Here is a 21,806-nt window from a genome sequence, read left to right as displayed (position 1 = left end):
GCTAGTTGTTACTTGGCCAATAATATCTAACTTGTTAAAGCTAAACTATTTTATGTCTGAAGGAAAGTGAAAATGGATCGATTTTAAAGTTTATTCAGCAACGGGAGCCGATAGTGTTATCACAAAATCACAGCAACGTAAAGGAAGCTAATAGAAAGAAAACACAACTAATAGCAACAGCATTTTGTGGAAGTCTGGACGAGAAGTCAGAGATAAGAGTGATGGGCTTGTGATGCAATTAGCTTCACTGACACAGACTACTTACAAAGTTTCAGAATTATAATTTCATTTTCAGCCATTGTTTATGTCCAGTTTGTCTTCTTCTGATGCAGAATTACGACGCATGTCTCACATCAATGACATAAAAGTCAGATAAAATGCGACATGCGACGTTCAGACACTTTGAAGTCATTTGGATGTGAACCTCATTTAGTGCCATATATGAAAGTTTCTGATTCTTTTGGGGGAGTAAAGGCTGGAACTGGGCTGTTCAGACTACTGTGAAAAGTCAGATGTTGGTCGCATTTTGGTAAAAAAAAAAAAAAAATCGTTTGGGTTGCATTTGCCTTCTGTGTGACCAAAGAGACTTAAAAAATCTTGAGGTTAAGGCTGAGAGTTATTTATTAGTCAAAGCTTTATTTTTTATGACAGAACTAACGCGTAAAATAGAGAATATTTGGCAAGACTTGAAACTGACTGTTCACAATGTTCCTGATTTAATCTGATTTGGAGTCCAAACTGTTTTGCAAAGAAATATGTTCCACCTCTAGAAAACCTCTAGTTAACGCAAATCTATTACAAAATAAAAATAAATGCATCAAACTTTCAATGAGATTAAAAAAAGTTGAGGAGATCGAAAGCGAAGTATGAAAGAAAAAACATTTTTGACAAAATACTGATTAGACTTTAAAAAGTCTCTCTGTTCAAATTTACCGTTTTTCCTCCAGGATTCGATGAGAACATAGAGTCTCAGGGCGAGCTCATCCTCCAGGACTCCTTCCAGGTCTGGGATCCCAAGACTTTGATCCGTAAAGGCCGAGAGCGCCACCTCTTCCTCTTCGAGATGTCTCTGGTGTTCAGCAAGGAGGTGAAGGATTCCAACGGCAGGAGCAAATACATCTACAAGAGCAAGCTGTTTGTAAGTACAGGAGGACGGATCCACACAGAGCTTTCAGCTTTTGTTCCTCCATCTCTGCTGTTACAATCAAAGGGAAAACAACACTTGAAGCAGAGGTGGTTGATATGTGTACACACATAGATTTATGTGTGTACACATATCAAATAGTTTTGTTTTTGATTTTGAGCTACTAACTTGAAAACTGACAGATTTTTTTTTTTTTTTGCCTGCAGACAAACTCATGTAAAGAGTAATGGTGGTAATTCTTTAAAAAACTCGGATCAATGTCAGTTGAAGTGAAATATCCCTTTAACTCTCTGCTAAATCAAAAGCTAACTTTAGCAATAAGTTTATAGAACATGCATGTAATAAAACCCACATCCGGTGTCAGATTTGGGATAATAAATGCCACCTTTTACCTCAGGACAACTTTTTTTTCTTGTCTTCTCTTGGCATAAGAGTGAAATCATCTCCAACCTGGTAAATTAGGAACAACCTGAAACGTTTGGTGCGTTCTTTCTTCCTTTTCCTCCTGCAGACGTCTGAGCTGGGCGTGACGGAGCACGTCGAAGGAGATCCGTGTAAGTTTGCCTTATGGGTGGGACGTACCCCGACTTCTGACAACAAAATAGTTCTCAAGGTAAGGAATGAGAAAGTTTCTCCTTTTTCTTCTGCTGACATGTTCTCAAGGGTTGGCTAATACAGTTGTAAGAGGAAGATGTTAAAAACTACACTGAGAAAAATGAGAGGTTAAGATTTTACATATATCATGGTTTTGAATTATCTGTATTGGTCTAACCCAAATGTGTAGCTTTCCTTCTCTTTCTTTTTTTTTCCCTTTTCTTTGACTTGTACAACAGAGTATTAGGGCGATACTAAGAAAAAAATAAATACAATTTATGGGAGTAAAGTTTAAATAAGTTGTATATCAATAATAGTCATAGTATTACGTGAATAAAGTAATACTATTATGAGAATAAAGTTGGAATATTATGAAAAAAGTCGTAATAATATGACAATAACTTCATTATATTACGAAAATGAAATTATGGCATTTTGAGAATAGTTGTACGAGAATAATTTCAAAATAAAATGAGGAAGAAGTTGTAATGCTACAACATTTTTGTAGTATATTTTCATAATAATATGAATTCATTCAACATGTGAAAATATGATTTCCTCCTTACACTTTTGTTTTATTTTTTTCTTAGTCCCTGATTCTCCATCATAAACTTGTAATGTTTTATAAGCTGCAGTTTTCTGTCAGCCCTCCTCTGTCCTCCCTCCTTCCTTCCTTCCTTTCCTCTTTCTCTCTGTCGTCTTTGTCCTCCGGTCAGATTCAGCTTTGTTCCATCTGTTAAAAAAAAAAAAACAAATCCACAAACACATCTGTGAACCCGGGGCTGTGTTTTCCGTGGATGTTTGTACATCTAACTCTCTATGTGGGCTGAATCGCTTCCACCAACGCTGGTGACACCGTCAGCTCATGAACGCCCGCGGCCTCTCATGCCACTTCATCAAAGTAACACGTCGTCTCCCTGTTTGAAGCAGAAAAACGATCTTTTAATCATCCGGACCCCCCCACACCCCTCTGCCACCCCTCCATTCATCTTCTGTGTGTTTTTGTTGTGGAGCTCACAGATGGATTAAAGTTAGCGTCCGCCGCTGGAACAGCATGAGCCCAGAAACCCCCCACACTCAGCTCTGTTACACACGTTCACTACTGAGCTAACCACTGACTAGTAGCCATGCAGTATGTGCATTGTAAATTGTCTCCCCACACACACACTCACACACACACTCTCCTCATTACTGTCTGCACATTTAAATGGCCATCAGCACTCTGTCAAAGGCAGATTATATCCGTGTTTTGCATTTCTATCACGTGACTTCATTTCTTTGTTTTGTTTGTGAGCGCATTAAAAAAAAAATGTCCCGTATATTTTCTCAAGCCAAATCAGTGAAATTCTTTATTCTATATTTTAAATTCAAAGCTAAGTCAGGGAGCCAAACATGGAGCAACGGTGAGTACAAACGATCCCACAACACAGCCCTCATCTGCTTCACACAAGTCTGCACGCTTCCTGCACGTTAGTTCATTAACACTGTTTACAGGACGGCTTTGGCTGAGTGTGTTGTACATCTTTAAACGGCTTCCCAGTCCTGGATACTAACACAAAAATCCTTGGCGGAAAGAATTATGGTTTTCCAAAATAATAATTTAAAGTTTTATCTTTTTTATTCAAATGAAAAAAAAATACTGATTAATTTTCTTTGTTGATAACCTAATCTAAGTGTGCGGCTATTTCTATAATATTTTTTGTCACTCATTTCAGAAGGTGAAACTCTGATTCATTACACAGTGAAATTTTTCAAGCTTTAATTTCTTGTAATTTTTTTGCTTATGGCTTGTAGATCATTAAAACCCAAAATGCAGCATCTCAGAACATTATGGAGGATCAATAAAAAAAGGATAAGATGTTTTGAGTTATAGCTGCACTATGTAACATATATATAAAAGTAGATTTTCACACATTTGTTGAAACTGTCAGAATGTCATGACAGTATAATATGATACAATCTATGAAAAAATCGAGCTCCTCTGCTTTCCCCCTGTGCTCCAAGTGAAAACTAGAAACAACCAATCAGGGCCAGGAGGCGGATTGTAGCGCTGTCGATCATGTCCATGTAGGCGCCACCCACCCCATCACCCCCTTTTCTCGCTCTCTGCTAGGATACAACTTCAGCTGAGCTTGTCATGAGTGCTAAGGCTAGTTAGCGTAGCCACTGATGATGGCTGACAAACAGTTTTCCTGTAATGGTAACTTCTTTCTCCGCCATTTGCACATTTAGCAGTGCGTTCATGAAGATGATTGACAGCACTATGACCCTCCTTCTGGCTCTGATTGGTTGTTTCTGACCAATCAGAGCCAAGCGCTGCATTTCTTCAGACAACAGCAGCAGCTCAGGGAGGAGGAGATTGATGTTTTCACAGATTATCTGTCTCATATAATTCTGTCCTGACATGGTGACAGTTTTAACAAATATGTAAAAAAGAAAAAAAGATTCATACTGCATTGTTATTTATCTGATTAAGGTGTGAAACCATGACTTTCTGATATTTAACTTATGAAACAAAACCTTGAAATATTTCACTCTATGAAATCTGAGTTTAACATTCAGAAATGTAATTTTTTCCCCAGATGTACCTGTAAATTTAAAAAATACCAGAAGTAAAATAAAGAGAAGTCATTCAGACTTGTGTGAAACGGAGTGAAATTTCATTAACAAAGTTTTTATTTTTCGTTTTGAGATCTCACGCCAGATCTCGTTCAACATCTCCCTTTCCCGCCCTTTCATAGGCATCGAACATTGAGAACAAACAGGACTGGATCAAACACATCAGGGAGGTGATCCAGGAGCGCACCATTCATCTGAGAGGAGCCCTGAAGGAGCCCATTCACATCCCCAAACCCAGCACCGCCAAGCATCCCAAAGGACGAAGGTAAACACCACTGGAGTTAGAGAGTGAAACATCTTTCCTCCTTCTGAGGACAATGGCAGTATGACAGTCCTGTGTTCTGCGTTCAGGGATTTAGAGGACCTGGACAGTCAGGGTGAAGGCAGCAGCCAACCAGACACCATCTCTCTGGCGTCCCGCACCTCCCAGAACACGCTGGACAGCGACAAGGTGACAACTCTGAACGTTTTAAAAATCAGAGCAAAAAAGCTCAGAATCTGATCCTTTTTCGTCCTATCAGAACTCTGAACCGGGTCTTCTCTTCCTCAGCTCTCCGGCGGCTGCGAGCTCACCGTGGTGATCCACGACTTCATGGCCAGCAACAGCAACGAGCTGACGCTGAGGCGAGGGCAAACCGTCGAGGTCCTGGAGCGTTGCCACGACAAACCCGACTGGTGCCTGGTGAGGACGACGGACCGCTCGCCGGCCCTGGAGGGCCTGGTCCCCTGCGCCATGCTCTGCATCGCCCACTCCAGGTCGTCCATGGAGATGGAGGGAATCTTTAACCACAAAGGTTCGGAGCCGACCGCCGCGGTTCCGATCTGCAAAGATTTTCACATTCAGACTACAAACTTCAGTGGTTTTTGTTTGGATCTTTATGTGATAAACCAAAACATGGTGCATGATTGTGAAGAGGAAGGCAAATTTGACAGTTTTTCTTTAGAAACATCTTAGAAATGGAGGTACAAACCTTTCATTGAAGAGTGGCAAAGAAAGCCACAAGTTCTACTTAAGGTTTGTTAATCTAGAGGACAGAGGAAAACCTGTGGAAGAAGTTCTCTGGTCAGATGGGACCAAAGTGGAACTTTCTGGTATTTGATGAAAAGCTAACACTAAAGATCCCTCCTAGCTAGGCCTGTCACAATAACAAATTTTACTGGACCATAAATTCTCCCAGTAACTCTAAATTGGTGGGTTTTAAACCTTGAAATAAAGGAAGTCAGTGTTTCAGCACATTTACGGTTTCCTGGAAGTTGGTTCCAGATTTGTAGAGCATAGAAACTGAATGCTGAATTAAAACTGAATTTTACAAAGTTTTGTTTCAGGGGTTCTTAATAACAAAACGCTCTCAGTTTTACGAAATGTTTATGAAAGACTTTGACAAAAACTTTGATCATTCCACAATCATGTAGCACTTTGTCTCCGTCAGTCTCTTAAAAAAATCCTGTCAAAACACATTACAGAGGTGTTAACTTGATAAGATGTTACAAATTTACTTTAGCAAAGTACAGTTGCAATGTAACTCGATACTTTGAATGTGCATATCAGAGCATTTCTAAGACGCCCCCTCCTCTGCCTCTCACAGACACTCTGTCGGTGTGCAGCAATGACTCCATTATGCCAGGATCTTCAGCCACGCTGCAGCCTGGCCATGGCATCAGCTCCCACAGCTCACCTGGACCCAAACGACCAGGTAGGCAGTCATGGCGATCTTAGCTCATGTTGTATGTAGGTCTGTTGTTATAAGCAATAAATCAATTTATCGCACCATTTCCATTTGACCTCTTTTGACCAAAACTTGGTGATAAAAGTCTCCAGTCTGGCTCTGTGGTCTCAACTAGACCCTTTTTTGAAGAACAGTTTTGAGTAATTAATTTTTTTGTTGTTTCTGTTGTTTATATATCTTTGGATTTTTAACATGTCTTCCTGTTCCAGTGTTAAACCTTCATTAGAATCTAACCTGTTTTTTTTTTTGCATTATTATGCCATTACCATAATATTACTTGAAAATGATCTCAAAGCAACAATATTATCGACATCGCGATAACTTCTGGGGCGATTTATCGTACAGGAACATTTGTAGTCATGGCAGGCTTAGTTGTGCGAGTGTATTTTATGTTTTGCCAGAAGTTGTTTGATGTGGTAAAACTGAGAGGAGTTTAACGTTGAAGCCGTAACTGCTACGTTTCCAAGGTAACACGCTTCGCAAGTGGCTGACCAGCCCGGTGCGTCGGCTCAGCAGCGGCAAGGCGGACGGCCACGTCAAGAAGCTGGCCAGCAAGCACAAGAAGAACCGGGAGGTGAGGAAGAGCGGCGAGATAACCATGGGTTCACAGAAAGACTCCGACGACAGCGCCGCCACGCCTCAGGATGAAACTCTGGAGGAGGTGGGTGGACACACACACACACACACACACACACACGCACACACACACACACACACACACACACACACACGCTTTGATTTCCATAGAAGTAGTCAGGCAACATAATCTCACCGCTGCCGTTCTTGTGTGCGTCTCAGAGGGTTCGTAACGAGGGCCTGTCAAGCGGCACGCTGTCCAAGTCCAGTTCGTCTGGCATGCAGAGCTGCGGAGAAGAGGAGGGAGAGGAGGGGGCCGACTCGGTTCCTCTGCCCCCGCCCATGGCCATCCAGCAGCACAGCCTGCTGCAGCCGGACTCACAGGACGACAAGGTGAGGACAAGGAGACTCGTCCAAATCACCCAGGAGAGGAAGCTGGGATTAAGATATGACCTGCTTGATGTCAGATTGGGATTTTCAGGTTTTTGTAAAACAATAGTGACACATAAGTGCATTATGTGCACAGCGGCTCATTTCCTGTGACCAGTCAGCGGTTCTGAAACTAAATATCATTTAGTTTTGGATTTAAATGGATTGTCATCCCAGAAAGCTGTCAAATGTGACTTTATCTTTTTGCATTATTTGCAGTGAAACATAAAAATAATTGCCTTACTTGTCTCATGTAAGGAAAAACTCTGTTTTATAGGATGAAATGCTATAAAACTGCAACAAATAACTAAATGTTTGTTTCATTGGGTTTCCATGTGATTGACCAACACAAAACTGACAAGTGGGAGAAAACAAAAAAAGAAGAAAAAAAACTGAAATGTGAAAAACAAAAGGGGGGATTTATATTTAGCTGATGCCTCTAAATAAAATCTAGTGCAACCAGTTTCCTGCAGGAGTTTTCTGATATGTAAACATAAGTTACAACAGTTCTATGAAGATATCAGAGGTTTTTACAGAGCATCAGTGAACAAACAGCTTCAGGGAAACCAAAGCAGACTTCCACATTTATCTGATGTTGACCACGTCAAGAATTACTTTTATTATTTCTTTTAGTTTTTCTCTGATAGTTGGCAGTTTTAAGTTTCCATATGAAAAATCTGCATCTTTATTTATTTATTTATTTTTTGACTGCATGAGCATTACTATTTGATTTCTAAAATGGTTTAAAATGTCTTACATTTCAGATATTTAAAACTTTTACACTCAGTTCTTTCTAAGCTATTGACACCTCTTGAACCTTTTCCTTTTTTTTTTGGTCGCATTACGACCATAAGCCAAATATTTTATTGAGTTTTGATGCAATAGACCAACAGAAAGAGGCATCACAGAAAAGATTTTTTAAATTTTTTGCTAATAAAATGTAGAAGTTGTCTCATATCTGCTGAGTTAATCCCAAATGAGTACTGTATGTTATCTCTGGTTGTGTTTATTATTATTATTTTTCATTCTGCTCCAGTCTCAGGTCTTTAGCTCCATCAGCTCCCCCACATCATGATGCTGCCAGAATCATGTCATTGCAGTTGAGGTGTTTTCAGGATGATGTCCAGTTAGTTTTCCTCTTCATGTCATGTTTTGCATCTTTTCAGATCAGCATAAATTTTCACATTCTGCTTTGTCTTGGTCTATCACATAAAACCCAAACGGCAAATATTAAACTTTAGGTTTATAAAATGACATTGTGGAAAACCACAAGAAGTAATTCTATAATATTCTGTACTTTATTTAAAACGCTTTTTTTTTTTTTTTTTTAAAAAAGAAGAACTTAATATGAGTCCAACTTCACTGATCCGTTTATCTCGTTTCCCTTAAAACATCATTTTTCTGACGCAAATGAATCGAACCTTTCCAGTCATAATGAACATTTTCTCTTCCTATTCTGCCCTGTCTTTTTTAAAAACAGAGTTTTACATTTTAGGCAGCAAAAGACTAAAGCAGATTCTCTTCTGACACTAATTTGTGTTTCTCTTTTGTTTTGTTTCCTGGTTGTATTGTTTGCTGTTTGCCATGACGTAGCATTACCTTGATTTATGTCCTGTCTTTGCTTTGTCTCAGTTTCCATATCTCTCCATCTGAAAGCCTTGCTCTTCCCCTTCTGTCTCCTCCCTCAGTCTGATTCTTTAATTCCTGCTTTTTCCCGCTCCTTCCACTTTAAAATGCCCTTTTTAAAGCCTGTTCTTTTTGAGGGGAAATGACTTTAAGCTTCTTAACTTCTTTTTTTTTTTTTTTAAACGCACTCTGGTTAACTTCTGTATTTTAACAAACTCATAACATTCCTAAATTTCTTTAGTTCTTTTATTTCCTCGCTTGTTTGTTGTTGTTTTTTAACTGTAACTCTACGGTGAGCAGATTAGGACAAACTGTAAATAAATAGAGAGAGAGAGAGAGAGAGAGAGAGAGAGAGAGAGGACACATGTAGCTCCTAACTCTGAGTGGAGGGGGCAGCGTGGAGCTTTTTTTATTTTTCCCCTTCAGCGGTCAGTTCAGAGTCGAGGGATGCACTGCCTTATTTCTGCCAGCTTTACAATGCCTTGAGCATGCTCGACTTGCACTTGAATGCAGCGTATTTGTGCATGCTTTAAGAAGCCGCAGCAAGGGACGACAGACACTTAGGAAGGAGCGAGCGGCGCGTGAGACAGCGGGCCAGGTTCCCCCGTCAGCCTCCTCTCTAACAATCTGAGTAAAACCCACGCTGAAATGAAGATTCAAACCCCCCCTCCCGGCCCCACCTCCTGTCATCCCACCCGACCAATCACAGCTTCCCCTCCGTCCCCCTCTCCCTCTCCCCGGTCGTCCTCATTCCCCCTCTTCTTACCTTTATGTGCGTTACCTCATTACCCATGCAAGTAATTGGCATCTCTAAATGCTGGCGAGGCCAGAAGGGCGCACAGCACAGAAAGGGTGAGAGTCTCCTGAACTATATCTGCACAAACACATCCATGAAACCTCTTTCATCCTCGCTGACGGCATTCTCTCCTCCATAACAGGAACACGACAGAAAACCTCTCTTTGCATTCAGATTGCACTTTTTTTTTCTCCCCCACATTCTTTCTATCAAACCTTGAATGATTTTTTTCCTCCTTCCACATTTCTTTTTTCCTTCCGCCTCATGTTTTCCCCTCTCCATTTATAGTTTTCTGAATTTCACACAAATTTCCTTTGTTTTTATTGTTTTTTTTGTTTTTGTTTTGTTGTTTTTTTACTCTAGTTTTAAATGTAACTCCTCAGAAACTTGGAGTTTCACCAATTAGAGGAACCTCCTCAGATTATATCACTGAATTATTTTTCTTTTACTAAACCTGGAAAAAAAACAACCACAAAAGACAACTAATGTGCATTCAAGTCATTAAAAGCTGACCTTTAACCACTAGAGAGGGCATTTTTTTTTGCTGTCCATTTATGGATTTCTCTAACTTGAGAATTAAAATTAAACTCAAGAACTACTGAACAAACCCGAGCACACAGGCTGCCACGTTCTCATGGCTGTTCTGCTTGCCTCCCCTCTCTGTGGCTGCTCAGACGTCTTCCCGTCTTTCCGTCCGTCCGTCCAGTTCGGAGACGCCCAGTGCCGCCGAGTTGGTGAGCGCCATCGAGGAGTTGGTCAAAAGCAAGATGGTAGGAGACAGACACACACCGTGTGTGTGTGTGTGTGTGTGTGCCGACATTCACAAAAACAGCTTTGTGATCATGAGTTTAGGCGCATCGTCCTTATTGACATCCTTCATGCAGATCTCTGAAAAGCAGTAATCTCACACTGAAAATGTAAAAACTTGAATGAAAACGGCCTGTCCTGTTTTTGATGCCTCAACAATTTCCATAAAACAAAAGTGATAGAAATAGTTTCTTACATTTAATTGATCGAATTATATCTAGTTCTCTCTGTCTCTCTATACTTCTCTCTCTTTCTCTCTTTCTCTCTCTGTTTCTTCTGGACTTTTGAACTTTTTAGTGTTAAGTCATCGAAATGAAACTGATTTATTACAAGTGTTTTCACCAGAGATGCGCTGACGTGAACATTTTGGCCAGTCAATATCCAACACTGATATTGCTATTATGGCTGATAACCAATATTCACCAATATTATATATATATATATATATAGTCAATATCCAACACTGATATTGCTATTATGGCTGATAACCAATATTCACCAATATTATATATATCCACTAAACCTTTGACATTGTAAAATTACCATCATGTTTCTTTATTTGCAGTTAAATCCGTTACTGAATCACGATCACTGTCACATGACCAAACTCGTCCTCCAGAAATGGACATAAATTCACATCAAATCAGTTTTATTTATCCGATAGGTTTTGTTAAAAATCATCCACCAATACCGATGTTGGTGCCGATTTATTGTGCATCCCTATTTTTTTTCCACGTCTTTATCAGCAGCTGCTATAAAATGAACTTGATTAACATCAGTGATCAACACTTGAAAAAAAACTGTAAAATAAATGTGTATATTTTAGAACTATAATCAGTTGAAACGACTCCATCTGCATCTGCTTTGTTTCCCCCGTTGTTGCGTGTGGATGCAGGCTCTGGAGGACAGACCCAGCTCTCTGTCGGTAGAGCAGGGCGACAGCAGCTCTCCCTCCTTCAACCCCTCCGATAACTCCCTCCTGTCCTCCTCCTCGCCTGGGGAAGAGATGGATGAACGCAGGGCCAGCATCGTCAAGAAAAGACAGTAAGTGTGCTGCTGTCTTAACACAAACACACGCTGGCTTCTCTCTTCAGCTGAGTCATCTTGTTGTTGTTTTAGCTACGTTCTGCTGGAGCTGGTAGAAACCGAGCGAGATTACGTCCGGGATCTGGGTCTTGTAGTCGAGGTGAGCGCTCTACGTTTCTTTGTTTTCCTTTATGCCGTGTATTCAGGCTTACACGTATTTGTTTCTTTTGTCTCCATAAATAAGGGCTACATGAGCAGGATGAAGGAGGAGGGCGTTCCCGACGATATGAGGGGGAAGGATAAAATCGTGTTTGGAAACATCCATCAAATCTACGACTGGCACAAAGAGTACGTCAAGCGCTAGAATCCAGATTTCCTTCTGCTCAGTCGCCAACTAAATAACTAAATGTTTCTCTTTCCCTCTCACTCAGCTTCTTCCTCAGGGAGTTGGAGAAATGCTTAGAAGACCCTGACAGACTGGGACTACTGTTTCTCAAACAGGTTTGTCATTTCTACGTTTTTTTCTAGATTTAAACTTTGTGTTTGTGGAATTCTGAAGTCTTCTGCTTGGCGTTTCCACAGGAACGCAGGTTAAATATGTACGTGGTGTACTGTCAGAACAAGCCCAAGTCGGAGCACATCGTGTCAGAGTATATCGACACCTACTTTGAGGTAAACGGTGGTTTAGCTAAAGAGGCATCAGATGTTGGCAGCTTTCAAATGCTGAGAACTCAGGTTTTTTGGTTGGTTTTTTATTTAATGAAGGATCTGAAGCAGAGGTTGGGCCACCGGCTGCAGATCACAGACCTGCTCATTAAACCTGTTCAAAGGATCATGAAATACCAGCTGCTGCTCAAGGTTAGTCCTTACTGGCCCAGCAGAGGGCGCCGAAACCTCAACTCGGCTCAGATTCACTTAAAAAACACCTTCATCTCTGACTTCTCTGATTGTAAAAAGCCAAACATTACCAATGTTTTTTTGTTTTTTTGCGGTGACATATTTGCTTTGTCTGATTTAGGATTTCCTCAAACACTCTAAAAAGGCTGGACTGGAGTGTCCAGATTTAGAGGCAAGTGACTGAAAGCTTCTGCTTGAACGCTTCATTTAAAAGACAATCTTTGCTTTTCTAAAACATTTTTCATTTCCACCTCTTACAGAAAGCAGTGGAGGTCATGTGCATCGTGCCAAAAAGGTGCAACGACATGATGAATGTTGGTCGGCTTCAAGGATTTGATGTAGGGAAAATTTAATTACACAACATTGGTTCCCAAAAGTTTCTTTTGGGCTTTTTCCACAAACCTCAGTATATTTTGTTGGAATGTTATGTGAGAGACCAGAATAAAGTGGGAAAAGGAAACGGTTTCCAGCATATGTGCACACAGAAATAAATCTGTAGAAGGGGGTTGAATGTGAATGTACACTAGATTTAGTAGATTTATTCCTTAAAAAGCCTGTGTTGTTTTCTTTCCTCTTCACAATTATTCATTATACGGATACAAACAATTAAACGACTTACGATTAATTGACGATTAATGGTTTATTAGGTTAAAACTAGTTCCAATCGATTAACTAACAATGTGGGCTTAGATCTTCTTTCAGTGTTATAGTTTGACCACCATCCAGCAGAGGGCGCCATCCTTGAGTTTTGCCGGTTGATACAGAAACAAAGATGGCGGGGGCATAAAAGAACTGGAAAGAGAAACAATCTGTTGTATTTTATTTTTCTATTAAGCAAGTTAAGAGGTTCCTGTATTGTTATATTTTATGAATATGTCCAAGGTTAATAATGTGATAAAATCTCAATATTCTGTTTATTGAGTCAGTATTTAATACAAAATTATGTTAAAAATTTAATTATGATTTTTTTTTTATTTAAATTGAGCATTTTCCCAAAAAAATGAAGCTCTTCTTAACAATCCTGGTTGTTAAGAAAATTACCGTTTATCAATTACTTATTGATTAATCGATAACTTGCATCCCTAATTCACTGCTTGTTGTTGGTTTATCACATAACATTCCAATAAAATCCAGTAAAGTTTGAGGTTGGCGAAATGTGAAAAAGCTCAATGTTACAGTGTCTTAACTGTTTATACTGAATTCTGCCTCATGAAATGCTTCTACTAAAAGCATTTTCCCCGTTTCTCCGTCTCCAGGGGAAGATTGTAGCTCAGGGTCGCCTGTTGCTGCAGGACACGTTCATGGTGTCCGACCCAGACGGCGGCTCGCTCGGCAGGATGAAGGAGAGGAGGGTGTTCCTGTTCGAGCAGCTGGTTATCTTCAGCGAGCCTCTGGACAAAAAGAAAGGTTTCTCTCTGCCAGGCTTCCTCTACAAACACAGCATCAAGGTGAGAACGCTACAAAGCTGCCTGAATGATTTGTTGTGGCCCAGATGTTGAGTCTCTGACCCTGTCGGTAATCCAGGTCAGCTGTTTGGGTCTGGAGGAGAGCGTGGAAGGCGATCCCTGTAAGTTTATTCTCACTTCTCGGTCAACCAATGGGACGCTGGAGTCCTTCGTTCTTCACTCCTCCCATCCGGGGGTGTGTGAGGTCTGGACCCTTCAGATCAGCCAGATACTGGAGAGCCAACGCAATTTCCTCAATGGTGAGCCTTCGGACAGATGCACAGAACCTGGTGTTTGGTGGCGGTGCTGTTTTTGTACATCGCTGTCTTTCTTGTACCGTCTCACAGCTCTGACTTCGCCAATAGAGTATCAGAGGAATCACGTCGGGGCCGGCGTGGGAGCTCAGGGCGGAAGCGTTGGTGGTGTGTCACCTGGAGTTGGAGGCGGGATCTCTCAGCCCAGCTCTGCCCCATCAGGACCGCAGAGCATCTCCCGGCGGCCCTCCAAGATCCCTCAACCCTCTCGTCTGCCCCAGCCCCTCCGTCACCTCGCTGGAGCCGACGCGGAGGGCCCCAACAAGATGTTAGGTACGGAACGTGGCCCCCTTGCTCGGCCAGCTTTGTTTTCGCAGCACATTGAAGGTTGTGACTGAGGTGTGAGTTTTGCTCGGTTGTGATCCAGGTTTGTCCCCTCGTCCCGTCCCTGCTACCCCGCTTCCTCCAGGGGGCAGTCCGCAGGGCAAGCGTCCCTCGCAGACCGCAGAGGACCAGACACACACGCAGACCCTCACACCTGCCAACACTGTAACCCCTATTCCTCGTGCCACAGTGGGGCCTCTGCCCTCCACGCCAACCTCCAAACCACAGCCCGGAATCGTGTCGCCAATCGCCCCAACTCCAACCGCGCCCGCCTTTGGAAAGGACCCTCTTCCTCCTCCCCCTCCCAGCCCAGGACAGAAGACCGGATCTGGATTTTGGAGCTCTATGCCGGCCTCTCCAGCCAGCAGGCCTGGCTCGTTCACCTTCCCAGGAGAGGCGGCAGAGACCCCGGCCCGTCAGCCGGGGGTTCAGGCCCACAGACACTCCACGCACAGCAAAGAGGCTGACCGCATGAGCACATGCTCATCTGCAAGCGAGCAGTCCATCCAGTCCACCCAGAGCAACGGGGTAAGACCTCTAGCTGCGGCCCACGGCTGATTCCACTAACAAAGAGGCCGAGGGAAGCCTGGTGTGTCCCGCTGCTGCCAGCACTACTAATCTGTTCCCCACTAAGCATCTCTGACAATCTTCTCCACTCTTCAGCATCACGCTCTGTAGCTTTAGATCATTTCTCAAAACAAATTCCCTTCAAAGGTTTCAACCTTGGTGCTTTTGTCCTCACTCTTCCTAAGAGAGACTCTTCACTTGGGCTTTTTGTTTCCTGACTTTTTAACTCTACCAAAGCTCAAACTAACAACCTTCCTTCCTCTTGGCTGTCTCTCACCAGCTGCTGTCTTCATGGTGTGTGACTGCACTGACTTTACCTGCAACTAACCTCTGACGTTTGTGGTTCCTCCACAAATGAACTCAGATCCTTTCATTCAACCTAACGCTTTTCGTCTCATCTTTGCCCGGAGCTGCAAAGACTGCTGCAGAGGAAATCGTCTTACTGCAACTTTTTTTAATCGCAGGAAAACAACAAACCTTGTACAAAGCCTGGTTTTATTGAATACTCTGTGATTTCTCTCCCCCTGTCTCCTCCCTGTTGCACAGAGTGAAAGTAGCAGCAGCAGTAGCGTATCCACCATGTTGGTGACCCAGGACTACATGGCTGTGAAGGAGGATGAGATCAGCGTCAGTCAGGGCGAAGTGGTCCAGATCTTGGCCAGCAACCAGCAGAACATGTTCCTGGTGTTCAGGGCGGCTACGGAGCAGGGCCCCGCCGCCGAGGGCTGGATCCCCGGATTCGTGCTGGGACACACCTCCGCCATCATCCCTGACTCCTCCGACGGGCCAATCAAGTAAGAGATTGGTTCAACGTGCCTTACGGTCCAGACGTACTGCATTTGGTAGGGTTTCCTCCAGAGAACTTGCTAAGCCCAGTGTCAGGGGCGCCAGGGGAGTCCGCCAGCACCACCATGTTTTTGTGTTAAAAGGGCAGTATTATGGAAACTCGACTTTTTGGAGCTTTACATCATGTTTAAATATGATTACCTCATCAAAATATACCTGCAGTGTTGATTTGATTCTGTCATGCATGTTTGAGAAATCCTTCAATCTCCCTTGGCAACCATTCAGCTGTTCAAATCATCTAAGGCTGGTGAAAATGCTCCGAAAGGGTTAATACAGGAGTAATGTTGGGATGACTTCCTGAAGGCGGAGTTTCAGAAAGAGCAGGAGTTTTTAAAGAAACAGAGGCCCAATTTCAAGAAGTTAAAACAACTGAGGATAACATGGTTACCTGATACAAAACACCACCATATACCTAGAAAATACACACTACTGTCCCTTTAAAAAACGCTGACAGAAAATTTGATATGACTAGATAATTATGTTGTTAGAAGAAATTACTGATGATACTTAAACACCAAATATAGTGTTAAAAAAGGCAAACAGACAAAAAAACAATTAAAATAAATAATATTACCCCTACTTCAATGCATCAGTTAGCTTATTCTGTTTTTGCTCTCACTGTTAACTTGTGTTTAAAAAAAATCCTATTAAAATAAACAACGCTTACCCAAGTAAAACCTGGCAGCCCGCCAGGCTTATTATACGCTGTGGGAAGCCCTCCATTCAGTACATGAGTTTCCAACAGACATGGGGTCTTTTTGTTCTTGACCTTTGACACCTGTCTCATTGCAGCAGGAAGTCTTCATCTTGGCACACGTCTCTGCGAATACGAAAGAAGTCTGAGAAGAAAGACAAGGAGGTGAAGAAGGAGACCAAGCTGGAAAACGGTTACAGGAAGTCCAGAGATGCAATGGCCAATAAAGTTTCTGTAAAGGTGACTTCCTGATTCACTGAGCAATCAGAGCGGACTTGTGTTTTCTTTCTTTGTCTGACTCCGCCCTTTGTGTTCACAGCTTCTAAACCCCAACTACATCTATGATGGTAAATATTGACTTTGAGTTTAGAATAAATTGATTCAGGCGGCTGTAACCAGTGCTTTAATCAAAGCTTTTATTTTTTAAACCAGCCCCCCCAGACTTCCTGGTGCCTCTGAGTGACATGACATGTGACAACGGCGAGAGCGTCACCTTACGGTGTAAGGTTTGCGGTCGACCCCGCGCCACCGTCACCTGGAGAGGACCAAACGAGAGCAACCTCACCAACAACGGACACTTCAGCATCGCCTACAGGTACGGAAACGACACAGAACCGCACAAGTCTTCACGCCTTACTCACATCTTTAAAGTATTTTATTACGATATAAATGAGAAATCATTTTAAGCCTTTTTGTATTAAACCCTCTTTACTTCAAATGCATGTCACAATTTGGAAAATAATAAAAAATGTAGAAAACATTTGTGATTTTTCCCGATTATTCACCACTTCATAAAATCTCCCAAAATCCATTAAAGTTTGTGAGTTTTAAGAAAACGTGGAGTTCGTATGAACGCCTGAGTCAGTCGGCTCAGACTTCAGTCAGTCAGATCCAGGAAGTCGGTTCTTTGGAAGCGTTGCTGTAATAATACATTTTTTCATTCCAGCGATGCTGGTGAAGCCACGCTCCGGATAATCGGTGCCGCTTCAGAGGACGACGGCGTTTACACGTGCGTGGCGACCAACGAGCTGGGCAGTGTGACGTCGTCGGCGAGCCTCAGGGTGTTGGGTAAGAGCGTAGAGTGACGACAGCGACCGCCGGGTGTGTGACGGCTGTGGTGTGTGATGCAGGTGTGTGTCTTTTGTTTTCAGCCGTGTCCACTGATGGACTCAGAGTGAGCTGGAAGGACAACTTCGAGTCTCAGTACACTGAGGTGGCTGAACTGGGAAGGTAAGAGACCCGGCACCATGCTCCCATCAGAGCAGGAGGAAAGTGTTTCACTGCAAATCTGTGCTTTGGCTTTTTCCTAAAAATATTCTGTTGGAGCAGAAGCTCCCAAACTTTTCCATTCTACTTTCCCCCAGACAGCGTTAACCTGTGTTCAGGAACGCTTTGCTACAAAATATGTAAAGAAACATCAACTTTCTGACTGTTTTCTATTCACTATTCAATAGTTATTACATCCATTTAGCGTAAATGCTGCCTCAGACCTTCTGATTTTGATGGCTATGATTTAATATGTTTTCACATAATAGTTTTTCATCACAATCCCCTCTTCTGATTATGAGAAAATGTGATTAATTTGCAATATTGGATATCAAATTTAATTTTATTCTCACAGTTTTTATGCTTTTTCTCCATGTCTTTCTAACTGTTGTAGCTTGAGAAGCAAAGATGAATTTGACTTTCAGCCATCAGAAATAACATTTAGATTAATTATTTTAACTTATATTTCATTAAAAAAACAAACAAGAAAACAGATAAAAAACAGCTCTTTTTTTTATCTTTGCATATTTTTTTCTCATCTTCCCTCCATCTTTCCGAGCCGCCCCACAGCGCCCCCTGGCGGCCCCCTCTTTGAAAAACACAGCTTTAGAGGACTTTTGAATCGAATTGCGTGTGTTTCCTGTCTGCAGGGGGCGCTTCTCTGTCGTCAAACGCTGCGATCACCGGGGCTCCAAACGGACGGTGGCCGTCAAACACATCAACAAGAAGCTGATGAAGAGAGATCAGGTGACTCAGGAGCTCAACCTGCTTCAGAGGCTGCAGCACCCGCACATAGTGAGCCTGGTGGACACGTTTGAAACCTCCAGCAGCTACGCTATCGTCCTGGAGATGTGAGTGCCAGATACACAGAGGGAGGGAAAAAACCTGTTTTTATTTGGAATTGAACCTTCATTCTCTTTGATCTACTGATGATTTTTCTGATTTCAGGGCTGATCAGGGTCGTCTGCTGGACTACATAGTGAGCTGGGGGAACCTGACGGAGGAGAAGGTGGCCTCCTACCTGCGAAGTGTTTTAGAAGCTTTACATTACTTGCACAACTGCAGGATAGTGCATCTGGACGGAAAAGTAAGTGTCTTAGCAGATTTAGTGGCTCTGCTTAAATCCATCCCTCATGAACGTTTCCTCACTTCCTTATGCTGCCATCAGAAACTTGATATGAACTTTTCAAAACATACATGGACACCTGACCTGAGGCCGTTCCTTTCAAATCAAGCTCCACCTTTTCTTTAATCATAGCTGGAAGTCTTTTCTGGAAATGTGTCACGATAAATGATAAACGATACGATATATTCCTACCCTTTGCCCTGGCAGATAAAGTTTGTGAAGAATGAATTTACTGTTCACCGTGTGGCGCTTTTCTTCTCTTGCTCCAGCCTGAGAACCTGCTGGTCGCCCACAACGCCAGCGCCCAGCCCGTGGTCAAACTCACCGACTTCGGAGACGCGGTCCAACTCAACAGCGCCCACTACGTCCACCCTCTGCTGGGCAGCCCTGAGTTCGCCTCCCCGGAGCTGGTCCTGGGGGAGCCCGTGTCGCTGACCTCCGACCTGTGGAGCCTGGGCGTGGTGACCTACGTGCTGCTGAGCGGCGCCTCGCCGTTCCTGGACGAGAGCGCCGAGGAAACGTGCCTCAACATCTGCAGGCTGGACTTCAGCTTCCCCAGGGATTACTTCCACGGCGTCAGCCAGGCCGCCAGAGACTTCGTCCGTCTGCTGCTACGGACCGACCCGGGCCGGAGGCCGCCGGCGGGGCTCTGCCTCCAGGAGCCGTGGCTGCAGGCCCCGCCGGGGGACGGGCGGGGCCGTGGAGAGGGCTGCCTTGACACGGCGCGCCTCATCTCCTTCATAGACCGGAGGAAGCACCAGACGGACGCACGGCCCATTGGAGGAGTCCGGAGCTTCATCCAGAGCCGCCTTCAGTCTCGGATCTGAACGCCGCGGGCGCAGCAGGAAGCGTCCCCACAGCTCCCAGAATTCCCAGAGTTCTCGCTGATCTTATCCTCCTTCACAACCCAGAATCCCCTGGAGTACCGCTGGTAGTTCAGTCTGGAGCTACGGAGCCCCAGAGAACATCACCAACCCGACGGAACGGATGCCCTTGTCTACTGCTGCTTGCTGAGATTTTCTAGTTTTAAACGAACAGAACAAAAAATTTAAAAAAAAGGACGAATAAAATCATTAATATAGTAACTTATTTTCCTTGATGGGAGTCAAAGCTGATTTAGAGGAGCTGTCTGAACGAGCCTCGACGGAAAAAAAAGTCGCCAAGGACCGGCACGGACGTTTTGTTTATTCTTTTACACTAAAGCTATACCTGACACTTTGGAAGCAGCTCTATCTTATAGAAACGATATATTTAAGAAAAACACACAAAAGTACCGTCTGTTTGTTTTAAAGTAAAAAAAAAAAAAAAAATAAAATGTTGAAAGTTGGCTGTGCTACTTCAGACGTTCTGCTTATTAAACCATCATCATGAGATGCCATGTTGACCATGCTGCCGTCCAAACCCCAGAAGGAACGGCGCCCCCTGCAGAACAAAAGCTGCACTGCGCAGATAGCGACATGTTTAAGCCTTACCTTGTAAATAGACTTCTGCCTTCTTCGCTCTCACATTCACGGCGGGATCCTGCTTTCAGGACGCGGGGCCGCGGCGACGGCTGCGGGTCGCCAGGGAAACCAAGTGAATGTGGGAAGCCCAGGAGGAGAAATCTTTTTTTTTGTTTTGTTTTGTTTTCTTTTCTTTTCTTGTTGTTTTTTTCTCTGTAAATGCACTCATCGTACGTTCTGTTTATCATGTGCAATGTTGCGGCTTTAACATTTTATGCAACTATTTATGAAGACATCTGTTGTATCTGTAATAAATCTAGAGAAAAGGATGTACTTGGTACTGCAGGCGCTGCTGGTAGTTTGTGTTGCTGGCTGTTCCGACCGCCAGGCCTCGCTGGGGTCACGACCTACAATCATGTGGTTCGTTTTTAGGATTTTGGTTTGATCAAAACTTAATTTAACACGTTTTGTACTGTATGCCTCTGTAGTATTGGTACACCAAAGTTGCTCTAGCTTTATAGTACTTAAGAAAAAGGTTTTATTGGAGTATGTTTAGGTAATCAGTGACCTTTTTTGAAATGATTGTTTACAAGAGTAAAACACAAGGAGTGGTGAGGGGGGGACGCACTCTTAGCTTAGTCTCTTTTTCTTTTCCTTTTTAAATAGGCAGGAGGCTGGAGGACAGAAACTAGCTCTTATTATTAACTCAATGAATTAGGAGTTAAATGGTCTTATTTCCTTAATTGTCTTCTTTCTCGCTGCCAAAATGTTTCTTCCATAAATTTCTCGTATAAACTATAAAATCTCCCTGGAAGCTCACCAGAACATTTCTGGAAACGAAAGTAACAAACGTTCATAATGAGGATGGGATGAGCCCTCTTTAGCTTTTTTTATTTTTTATTTATGTGATATAATTGTGCACAGGCCGTTAAAAACAAGGAGACTTGGACTGGATACCTCAGTTTTAGTTTTTCCACCCTTTTTTTTGTTGCATTTGTTTTTATTTACATGTTTGCCGCCACATTGTTTTTTTTTTTTTATCTTTGCATGTATATTTCTTTGTACAGCTCATCATATTCTCCCTTGTAAATATTCTAATTTTGTCATCAGTTATTTGAAAATTAAACATAATGAACAAACATGACCTGTTTTTTAAAAATATTTTTGTCGCAACACAACCACTTGCTTCAGTGTATCATTTACTTGGGGAAACTCAAGTAAATAAATGGTAACGTATGATGTGCATTTTTTATACAGCTGCCATTATTTTGACGAGGCGTTCACACAACTGGATTTACACTGAGACTGAATTACACACACAGATGGCTGTAAAATCTTTAAAGTCTAACTTCCTGGTTTTACTGAGAAGGCCAGCAGCAGCTGTTTAATACGTTTTTGAACTATGTTGTTATTCACGTTAGTTTTCTTATGAGATTAATTAAAATCAGTTTTGTTCCAGATTAAAGCCAATGTAGCATATATTAACCACAGACGCTCCCAGATACATGCGACTATAAGTGTTTGGCGCCGTCTAGTGGTCA

At 42.7% G+C, this 21,806-nt stretch overlaps 1 protein-coding gene across 1 annotated transcript in view; it reads left to right on the top strand.

Annotated features, from left to right (window-relative positions):
• The window catches only part of LOC103146016 (triple functional domain protein), a 96,687-nt gene extending 75,278 nt beyond the window's left edge, over nucleotides 1-21,409 (top strand). Inside the window, exons 35-62 of the mRNA XM_016677217.1 lie at nucleotides 4,480-4,622; nucleotides 4,709-4,808; nucleotides 4,908-5,151; nucleotides 5,944-6,051; nucleotides 6,552-6,745; nucleotides 6,883-7,053; nucleotides 10,186-10,281; nucleotides 11,214-11,362; nucleotides 11,438-11,504; nucleotides 11,589-11,692; nucleotides 11,776-11,845; nucleotides 11,927-12,016; nucleotides 12,110-12,202; nucleotides 12,363-12,413; nucleotides 12,502-12,579; nucleotides 13,498-13,689; nucleotides 13,766-13,946; nucleotides 14,034-14,273; nucleotides 14,368-14,852; nucleotides 15,438-15,685; nucleotides 16,530-16,671; nucleotides 16,751-16,778; nucleotides 16,864-17,026; nucleotides 17,378-17,499; nucleotides 17,583-17,661; nucleotides 18,348-18,548; nucleotides 18,646-18,784; nucleotides 19,093-21,409. Coding sequence (XP_016532703.1) covers nucleotides 4,480-4,622; nucleotides 4,709-4,808; nucleotides 4,908-5,151; nucleotides 5,944-6,051; nucleotides 6,552-6,745; nucleotides 6,883-7,053; nucleotides 10,186-10,281; nucleotides 11,214-11,362; nucleotides 11,438-11,504; nucleotides 11,589-11,692; nucleotides 11,776-11,845; nucleotides 11,927-12,016; nucleotides 12,110-12,202; nucleotides 12,363-12,413; nucleotides 12,502-12,579; nucleotides 13,498-13,689; nucleotides 13,766-13,946; nucleotides 14,034-14,273; nucleotides 14,368-14,852; nucleotides 15,438-15,685; nucleotides 16,530-16,671; nucleotides 16,751-16,778; nucleotides 16,864-17,026; nucleotides 17,378-17,499; nucleotides 17,583-17,661; nucleotides 18,348-18,548; nucleotides 18,646-18,784; nucleotides 19,093-19,650 — 4,536 coding nt within the window. The 3' untranslated portion in view covers nucleotides 19,651-21,409. The remainder of the gene's footprint in view (nucleotides 1-4,479; nucleotides 4,623-4,708; nucleotides 4,809-4,907; nucleotides 5,152-5,943; nucleotides 6,052-6,551; nucleotides 6,746-6,882; nucleotides 7,054-10,185; nucleotides 10,282-11,213; nucleotides 11,363-11,437; nucleotides 11,505-11,588; nucleotides 11,693-11,775; nucleotides 11,846-11,926; nucleotides 12,017-12,109; nucleotides 12,203-12,362; nucleotides 12,414-12,501; nucleotides 12,580-13,497; nucleotides 13,690-13,765; nucleotides 13,947-14,033; nucleotides 14,274-14,367; nucleotides 14,853-15,437; nucleotides 15,686-16,529; nucleotides 16,672-16,750; nucleotides 16,779-16,863; nucleotides 17,027-17,377; nucleotides 17,500-17,582; nucleotides 17,662-18,347; nucleotides 18,549-18,645; nucleotides 18,785-19,092) is intronic.
• The last annotated feature ends 397 nt before the right edge of the window (nucleotides 21,410-21,806 follow it).

This window comes from Poecilia formosa, unplaced genomic scaffold, assembly GCF_000485575.1.
Source record: "Poecilia formosa unplaced genomic scaffold, Poecilia_formosa-5.1.2 Scaffold150, whole genome shotgun sequence".
NCBI classification, from domain to species: domain Eukaryota; kingdom Metazoa; phylum Chordata; class Actinopteri; order Cyprinodontiformes; family Poeciliidae; genus Poecilia; species Poecilia formosa.
This window is presented reverse-complemented; position numbering and strand designations above follow the sequence as displayed.